The sequence below is a fragment of the Eptatretus burgeri genome, chromosome 11, assembly GCF_056783735.1.
Source record: "Eptatretus burgeri isolate ZD-2024b chromosome 11, Ebu_testis_v1, whole genome shotgun sequence".
Classification (NCBI taxonomy): domain Eukaryota; kingdom Metazoa; phylum Chordata; class Myxini; order Myxiniformes; family Myxinidae; genus Eptatretus; species Eptatretus burgeri.
In genome coordinates, this window is record NC_140971.1 from 82,531,189 (window position 1) to 82,540,767 (window position 9,579).

General features: G+C 43.6%; 2 protein-coding genes across 9 annotated transcripts in view; both read right to left on the reverse strand.

Annotated features, from left to right (window-relative positions):
• Positions 1-9,579, reverse strand: part of LOC147017495 ((Lyso)-N-acylphosphatidylethanolamine lipase-like) — a 179,648-nt gene that overhangs the window by 152,288 nt on the left and 17,781 nt on the right. The window lies entirely within an intron of this gene.
• Positions 80-6,270, reverse strand: PLA2G15 (phospholipase A2 group XV). The gene is made up of 4 exons (XM_085847196.1): positions 6,113-6,270; positions 2,976-3,200; positions 2,379-2,624; positions 80-1,992 (listed from the first exon to the last, which is right to left on the reverse strand). The coding sequence occupies exons 1-4, from the start codon at positions 6,192-6,194 to the stop codon at positions 1,718-1,720; spliced, it is 828 nt and encodes a 275-aa protein (XP_085703322.1). The 5' UTR covers positions 6,195-6,270; the 3' UTR covers positions 80-1,717.

A 9,579-nucleotide genomic window follows, 5' to 3' on the forward strand; every position in this document is an offset into this window, starting at 1 on the left:
TAGAAGATGAGTGCTAATCTTTGCTCAAGTTAGGGAAGTTAAAGACATGACACGCACTGCTATCAAACAAAGCCAGACCTCAACGAGTTCACTTTAATGAGACAAAGCCAGCTGCCAATCACAAGCACAACCATATATATACCTGCTCAAGCAAGTCACCATAATTCACAGCAAAAGTTACAAACAAAACGATTGCAGACCAAAGTTCAGCAGTGGACAAACAAGTATCATATCATTCATCCCCATTGCAAAAATGATTTAAATGAGATATGAACTGTTTGTCTCACTTGACATTCTCCAGTAGAGTTAATTTGCTCAGAGCAAAATAAGTTATCCCAATGACACAGCATGCATCACGGATGGCTTTTGTAACTTGTAAGTTATTGTTTTCGTTTTTTTAAAAGAAGAAGAAAAAAATATATCAAGTCACAGCTCCAAGAAATGGCAGGTTATAAAATCTCAAACATCACGCTTCAACCCGTACAGCAACGGAGAAGTCAACGCAAACGGAAAAACAACGCAATGTGCAAAGTACAAACCTCCACAGGTTTCTCACAAAGTTTTTAGCCCCTGTTTCGGTGCATAGATCACCAAGGTATAGTGACCTATAGGAAAAGCAGGCGGTGAGTGACACACCTGCTGGAGTCGCACTCTATTAGGCGTAAGGGGCGAGGGGGACAAGGGAAATAAACTGGGAGAGCGAGTATCCAATACCAAGTTGCTCTGTGTGAGAAACAAAATACGCCATGAACAGGTTGCAGGAACTTTTCATGAGCAGACTATTACAGAAACTTCAAGGTCCGTACACATTTTTGGCGTCTTATCAAATCACGGAGTCCCATAGATAAATGTGGCATTCCACTTGTAAAAGTGAGCGAACTTTCAGTGACAGCAAAGAAATTTGGAGATTTCATTGGCAAGAAGAGAAATGTGTCTCAAGTTGAATTGAGCTCATAGAATCTGCAGTCTTGAAAAATATAATTTGATGCTGAATTTATTTATTTTTGTACCAAACAGCAATGTTTATTTACCTTAATTGTACACCAAAAGGAACGTTTTGATCTCTGCGATCCAGGAGTTAACCTCGCCCGAAAGACAGGTTATTTTAGCTGGTTTGTGTACCCTTGTTTGCGAGTGGGTGGGTGCGTGCACGAGTGCAAGTCAGTTAGTGTTTGTCATCGATTGGGTGCCGGTGCACGAGTGTGTCCGCATGCAGGTGAGGTAAAACGAATACAGCACCCCTGGGAGGCCTATATTAATACAACGCCCGTTGTGTGCAAGAGGTCGCTTCAACAAATAGCACGACGAGCTTTTGCATTGTTCAATATTCCTTTCATTTATTTAATTTTTTTCTCTCCCACACACTGCATGCTGAAGACTGGGACAATACAGGCAGAAGGGATGTTTGAACATACTCCATCGGATCTTTGCTGTTAAAACGAAACAAATAAGAAAAATTGGAAAGGTCAATGAGTACACAGAGGAAAGCAAATTTGAGGTAATCATTGTTTTTTTTAAAATAGCATTTTCAATGGTTCGAGCTCGAAAAAGCTTGAAGCCAGAAGCGTTATCATCATGGTGGAAGTCAAACCAATGGCACAGTTCAATTCGACATCTCCATCACCTGTACCAAAGCTCACATAATGCTGACCTTCGAGGAATATTAAATCACTGACACAAAAAAAAGGACAAACAGTCAAAGGAGATGCATTCACGGTCACCGGTGTCCAAAGAGAACCGATCTCAGATACTGAATTGCCTCGTTGCTGTAAAGCATGGATACATGTTCGGTGTTCGGTATCTCCTTTACGTGGACAGGTTGTTTCTGCTGAGATGCCCAGCGCTTGCACAAAAGGGCGCTGTGCTTTGCCACCGTCCCGTCTCCGTCCACATGGTTCACCTTCACCGGATTCTTGTTGGGAAAGGCCCCGTCGTATACAAACGAGTCCTCAGTTTCCACGCCTGTGCCGTATAAACAATGTATAGGGACACCTTGAGGGATACACAGAGGTGAAATATTAGTACAACAAGTGTGAGCCATGTCTGTGTTCGGGTGTCGATCTAAAAACATCTTAGCAGCCAACACCTCATATCGACATTCAGAAAACCAGGCTGGCTATTCTTCCACAAGAAGAAACACCCTCTCAAATAGACAAATCACACCAAAAGTGTGACCTCCACCAAAATTCACATCACAGGATACAAATTCAAGTCCAACTGCATGGAGGACAGGTATTTTTGTGCACACTCACAAGTGTATAACTTACAGAATCCATATAAACCAGTTAAATTCAGTTTGAATTTACATGCTTATCACACCAACAACAAAAAAAACAACTTTACCCACAGTGTAATGGCCTTGAACTCATCCCACTCACCTGGAGCCTTCAGGGAATAAGTAAGCCCCTCAGTGTCCTGGCGCATGAGCCAGCCCTCGGGAAAGCCAATGTCAGCATACAAACGTTCATAGTCGCCGTTAGTGTAGTTAGCCTTGGGTGTTGAGACCAGCACCTTGTTGTAGGACCACGATGTATTATAAGGCAGTAACCATGAGGATGACACAGCTGTTCGCTGCTGTTGGCGGATCTTTAAGGCACTGATGATTGGGATGTTACTATTGTCACCTGTTGGACACCATGCCGAGGGAGAGGGAGAGGGAGAGGGAGAGGGAGAGAGAGAGATAAGGTGAGGAAATAATGAGGAGGGGCAGGGTGAGTAAAAGGAAAATACGTAGGGGGGACACAACAATTTTCTTTTGCAAATAACATTCATATTTTTGACCAAATAGCTGATGTGGATAAAGAAACAGCTCTTCTTCAGATTGGAGGTTAGATATCATGTAACAATTTTGTCATCTTGGTCAAATCCTAATCACATTTTGGAGGTGAAAGACAAAGCCAGGAATGGATCAAAATATGGATGTAGATGCACGCACGGATGCCAGCGCATATGCGCGTGTGAATGTGTGTGTGTACCAGAGATGAGCACACGTAGTGTTTTTGCTGCGCCGCTCCACGGTGGGCAAAGTGCCACGAAGGAGTGCACAAATTTATCACGCCATGCCTGCGTCTGCTGCTGGAGAAAATACAGGGTGTACAGGTTGCCCATGCTGTGGGCCACAAGGGCGACCGGAGAGCCTTGCTTTTCGTAAAGCTTCTCAACCATGTCCCTCATCTTCACAAAGTAGTCCTCATTTTCATCTGATGCAGTCACAAGGTAGGGAGAAGAGGATAAATGAGGGAAGAGAAAGACATCAGTGGGAAACAATATTAAAGTGTAATATTTTTGTTTGCAAAATGCTGAACATAAAATAAAACAAATTACAACTGCAAGTATGAAGTTAGTTTCCATTTGGACCATTGCTGAAGGACAAATCTGCCATAACAAGGACAACTATTTCCTCTTATTCACATTTCAAAGTTTATGCTCTTGAAAAACATTTACCATTTATACAAGCAGAGCTTCTTGCTCATTGGTCCAACAATACAACTGACCAGTAGGTGGCCTGAAAAGATAGAAAACTACAATAAAAAAAAACAACGAAAGCCAAGATGATGGTGAAACCATCACAAATCCCCCATGATTCCCACCGAAAGCAAAGTTGAAAGATTCCAAAAGGTTCCATCAGGAAAGCCGAAATATCAAATAGAGTTAAAAATTATTTTCCCACTTTGACATCTGTGAACCAAAGTCCCCACCTCCTGGGGCATGAACACGGGGTCAATTAAATAAAAATAAAAAGGTACATATTACATGAGTCTCCAAATGTAGATTACATATAAAAGGTTTAAACGAAAAATGTGCCTGTAATTGCATTCTTTATCTGACCTTTGACCCCACCCAGAGGATGGGGCCAAAAACGGTATTTCTCATGCAACTTCACGCCATATGCTGATCATAACTACGAAGTTTGGTGAATTTCTGCCCAACCATTTAGGAGACAGACCCGATTCAATATCCGGTGCCCAAATGAATGTAGGGGTTTGCACAAATCTTAAAAAAAAAACAAATGCCCTCAGCAGCAATTCTAAACTATTTTAAACCCAATTTAATGACCCAATTAAAAAATGAGCAAAAAATGACAAAATTCATGGAGAACCTGTACCTAATGTCAGGCTTGCGGAAAATTGAATCACAAACACCGTTTGACCACCAAAAGACTTCAACTCACTTTGTTTCGCACACACAAAAAAAAAACAAACAAAAAAAAAAAAAAACATTCTTTAAGATGTGCATTGTGCATGGACACAAACCATCAAATTAAGGCGGTAGTTAAGTTTAAAATAAGGAAAGAACCGAAATGGGTTCAGTTGTTAGTGTTCCCATCTGAACCAATAAGCTTGCGATTTGAAAACCCATGTTCCAGGAGACAGATAAGCGTTTTTCACCATTGTCTATGCTGTCCTAATGATGTACGTAAAAATTATGACGATGTCCTTGTTCTGCATAATATTATTTATCTATCTATAATTCCAGCTGTGTGTGTGTGTGTGTGTGTGTGTGTGTGTGTGTGTGCGTGTGTGTGTGTGTGTGTTTGGGGGTGGGTGTGTGTGTGTGTGTGTGTGTGTGTGTGTGTGTGTGTGTGTGTGTGTGCGTGCGTGCGTGCGTGCGTGCGTGCGTGCGTGCGTGCGTGCGTGCGTCCGCTGTTTCTCGACAACCCCTGGTCCGATCTAATTGAAACTTGCCAGGAATATTGCTGGGGACCTGAGGATGTGCCTTTTCAAGGTTTGATATTAATCGGACAAGCGGTTCCAAAGTTATGGCCGTTTATTTTTCAACCAATGACAGGACACGGTGCTATGACACCCAATCACAGATCAATACATGACTACTATGTAGCATTTCATTTTTTTACACACGAGATGCGATGCTATTGTGCGATTTGGATTTTATACCCATTATTCCTCTGTTCCTATACTATATACACCCTATTTGTGGTGAATCACCTTAATCATATATCAATCAATGCCTATGTATGGAAAATAAACTCGGGACATTTTATTACCTTCGCAAACTTTATTGCGAAGGTTATGTTTTGATCGCTGTGTATTTATTTATTTGTGAATATGTGTGTTTGTTTGTTTGTTTATTATTCGCATAACTCCAAAAGTATTGAACTGAATCGCAGCAAATTTGGTGGGATGATTGGTTATTATCCGAGGACCATTTGATTAGATTTTGGGAGCGATCGGGTAAAAGGTCAAGGTCATGAAAAGGTCAAAATCATCTTTTTACCATAGCGCGGTCAATTTGTATGCAACTAATGCCAAAATGTTCAGAATTCAATGCCCCATCTTGTGATATGTGACATGACACAATGACGTAATAACCCTTATTAGCGGTTGGGAATCAAAGGTCGGGGGGGGGGGTCACGACATTGCAAAATGTGCGGTTTTAGTCATAACACGGTCAATTCTTATCCGATTTGCATGAAACCAACACCAAAATGTTGACTGTTCTGTTCCCCACACTCTAATACCGATGACAAAATTAAGAGTACAAAGGTCAAGGTCGAGGTCATGAAAAGGTCAAAATCGTCATTTTGCCATAGTGCGGTCGATTTCTATCCAATTTGCATGCAACCAATGCCAAAATGTTGTGAATTCAATGCCCAATCTTGTGATATACGATATGACACAATGACGTCATTACCTTTGTTAGCGGTTTGGGTCAAAGGTCAGGGGGGGTCAACGACCTTTATCATAACGCGGTCAATTCTTATACAATTTGCATGCAAGTAGATTCAAAATGTTTAGAATACAATTCCCTATCGTGTGATGTGTAATATTTGATTTCTTATAATGTGACCAGTTGTCATCAGATTGACTTGACACCGACACCCAAAAAAAAAAAAATGAAAAAGGTCAGGGAGTTCATACAGAAATTGTACAATGTACGTGAATCAGGGTCAAACAGCATGAAATTTTTAAGCCATAACACATATGAGATGGCAGATGTGGCATGGGATTAAATACCATCACAATCAACGGTTTCTCGGTGGGGGGGGGGAAATGTAGCGTTGGCAAAGGTATGCGCTCTACTGAGTGCCCGTTCTAGTTACAAATGTTGTAGCTTATAAGGGTAAGAAGCAATGTGAACCCCATTTACATACTTGGAGCTTTCCTCCAATCATACGGAGCTCCTTTGACATCCACATTCCTTTTGTAGCCCCACGTCTTCATTGCCTCCACCATATAGTAGTAGTACAGTCCTGAAAATGAGGAGAGAAAATTAGCATGGACGGATGTACGTACGTAAATAAAAATAAAAAAAAACCAGCCCGCTCCTCTCGAATTGGTATATAATTAATCAACATACATTTAACCAAATGATAGACTCCAACACTCAAATTTTAGTGTAGCATTTTGTAGCACTTTGTATACAAGTAAGTTTTTTGTTTGTTTGTGTTTTCCTCAAATAAAAATAAATTTTCTGATCACAAAGCAAAATAAGACAAACCATTTCTTTGTAGTTTCCAGCCAGTTACACATTTTCCCCATCCATCCATCCATCAGGACCATACTCTGTGCAGAGCGTTGGTGCTGCCGAAGCAGTCTCTTTGGCACAATCCTGGACGGGTCACCACTCCGACAGTATACCAGCAAGCTGGTACTCATTTTGCCGACCTCAAAAGGTTGACAGGCAGAGTCAACCCCACCTGGTATTAATTCAACAGCCACGGGGGATTTGAACTCAGGATCCTCAGATCCCAAGCCAGCCACCCGAACCACTAAGCCAATACCAGGCTTATACATTTACCCCAACACCACAGCAATAAAAGATTACAGCACTGGAAATTATTCACAGGGGAAAACTTTTTGACCCACTCATATGACCAGATTCAAACACTTGCCACCCCCTGTGCATTAACTCACCAAAGCAACAGCCGTTCATCAGGCACAATAATTCAAAAACAGACGTTTTGCTATTGTCATGTCACTGAACCTCCAGACAGCTTGACTGTCAGAAACAGCGTTGACTTGGAAAACTGTGCAACGAGTTGCTACTAAGGCTCCGTCAGCATGGTGCACAGACAATCTCCCCATCAATGGTTGTGCTGGAATTCACCAAACTTGGTAGTTATAATCATGTGGAAAGAAGGTGCGATACCAGGATAATTTCTGGCCCCACCCCTTGGGTCCCCACCCTGGGTCAAAAGGTCAAACTACCAAAAGTAATGTGATTACATAACGATATTTTCTAACACATGAAGTATGAAACAACGTTTTGGATTCGACCCCTGGGTTCACATTCGGGGGGCGGGGGGGAGGGGGGACGTGGATCACCAAGGGTAAAAATGGAAAGGTTTTAACTCAAAATTTGATATGACGTCATTCCTGGGAAAGCTTTGCTTTAGGTGGGAAGCATGGGGATTTGTGATGGTGTGTCATCAACTTCGCTCGTTTGAAGTTTTCAATTGGTCCATGAGACGTTGTCCGTACACCCTCCCCCACCCCCACCTAATGTGCAGAATACGCTAAGTGATTGATGATGGTTCCTTTGTCATCTCTGCTCCAGCTCACTTCTCAAATCTTCTGGTTATCTGGAGCTTAGTTTTTTGTTGTCGATATGGGACACACTTCAACCATTTACTTTGGTGAGGAACTCTGTCTGAGAGCGAGGTTGAGATCACCTTCCTCAATAGCGAAGGTGCAGTCTTATTTTTGGGCATACGTTGCAGTTGCTTGATGCGGCTGCACAAACCTCAATATCAGCCTTGGAGTGGCTTGTGTCCCTTTTTTATTTTGTATACCTTGTCGAGGCTCGTATGAGAGCTAACACACAATGCACATCAAGGGAGGCACGAGACAGGAGCGGAGGGAGTGGGAAGGACAAAATAGTGGGGAACAGAGACATTTGGAGATCTGTGGAAGGGAGAGGGATGGGACAGGGAACATGGGGAATAGAAGATGGACATTACAGGGACTTTCAGGAAGGAAAGCAGGGAATTTGAAGGTGAGTTTGGGGTGGATTAATGGGGGCAGAAAAAGATGATGGTTTTGGATAGGGATAAGAGATCGTGGTGAACAGATATTTTGAAGACCTGGAGAGAAGAGTGGGATTGAAGAGAGTGTGGGGGTTTGTTCCACAGGTGGGGAAAAAAGAGGAATGAAAGCATGAAGGTGAGCAGCGATTCTTGATTTTGGTAGTTTCACCAGAAGGAGGTTGCTGGCAGACCTTGAGCACCCTGCGGAGTTATGGGGGGTGGGGGGGGAGGGGGACAGATGACAGACAGAGCAGTGGGTGCAAGGCCAGAAAAGAACAGTAGAAGACAGAAAAAAAAACTCTGAACTGCCTGCGGTGAGAGAGTGAGAGGCCCAAAGACTCAGCCTCATTGCAGGAGAGGCCAATGATCCAAAATGCCTTGGTTTCTACAGCGTGAAGCCAAGAAAGGTGGGAGGCAGGAGCACCAGCCCAGAGAGCAGTACTCCATCAGGCTGCAGACGAAAGCTTTGTAAGTGGTCAGGAGCTCAGGTGGGCAGAGGAAAGACCTTGCACGATGGAGGATTCCCAGTCGGCGACTGGCTTTGGAGGCGAGGTTTGAAATGTGGCTTTCCCAGGAAAGGTCATGGCAGATAGTGAGACCCAGAAGCTTGAAAGAAAGGACTTCTTCCAGAGGATTGTTGAGAAAGTAGATGGTGGGGGGGGGGGGGTCTAAACGGTCCTTTCGAAGAGACATCGTGAGAGTGTGAAATTTGTCTGGATTGAAAGACATGTTCCACGTGTTGGACCAGCTTGTGATTTTATCCAGATCAGCAGTGAGCGAAGAAGCTGCTGCTTGCTGGTCTGAGGGATGACCGATGGTATGGCAGAGGGTGGAGTCATCAGCAAAGAGATATAAAGGATTTTCCAGAGAGTCGGAGAGATCATTGATGGAAACCAGAAAAAGAACAGGGCCCAGAACGCTACCTTGAGGAACTCCAGCCTGGACAGGAAGGGGGGGATGAAAGAACCCATTTAGGGCCACACGTTGACTGCGACAGGAGAGGAAGTCTGCGAGCCATGAGTGGAGATGGCCTTGGATAGCATAGGAAGAGAATTTAGTGAGCAGGGCAGGGTGCCAGACTGTCAAAAGCACGTGGTATATCCAGGGATACGGCTCGGATTTCCTGTCTGGCATTGAGGGCTTCCATCCATTGTTGCGAGAGCAGAAGCAGCATATCCAGGGTAGAGTGACCTGGTCTGAAACCATATTGATGACCAGAAATCAAGCCATTGGAGAAGAGGAAGGATTTGATGTCTGAAGCGATGATGGATTCCATAACCTTGCTGATGATTGGGAGAAGGCTGATTGGTCTGTAGTTGCAGGAATCTGTTTTTGCACCTTTTTGTGCAGGGCAGTGATGTTTGCTGATTTCCAAGCAGATGGCCTTGAGCAAACGAGAGGGTGAATAGAACAGAGAGAGGGTGAGCAAGAGCAGAAGAGCAGGCTTTGAGGACACGTGGGCTGATGCCATCTGGACCGGTTGCAGAATCTGAGTCGAGGTTTGACAGCAAGCTCTCTACATTATCAGGAGAAAAGGACACAGAGTCCAGGGACAGTTGGGTGCGACTGGGTAAGGTGGGGAGAGAAAGTGA

What these genes read in the sequence shown, in the direction of transcription:
- PLA2G15 (XM_085847196.1), bottom strand. Translation starts at nt 6,194, where the DNA reads ATGGTGGAGGCAATGAAGACGTGGGGCTACAAAAGGAATGTGGATGTC. An exon ending in TGATTGGAGGAAAGCTCCAA is followed by an intron (nt 3,201 to 6,112) that starts GTATGTAAATGG and finishes TGACTGCATCAG; the next exon opens with ATGAAAATGAGGACTACTTT. An exon ending in ACTACGTGTGCTCATCTCTG is followed by an intron (nt 2,625 to 2,975) that starts GTACACACACAC and finishes GGTGTCCAACAG; the next exon opens with GTGACAATAGTAACATCCCA.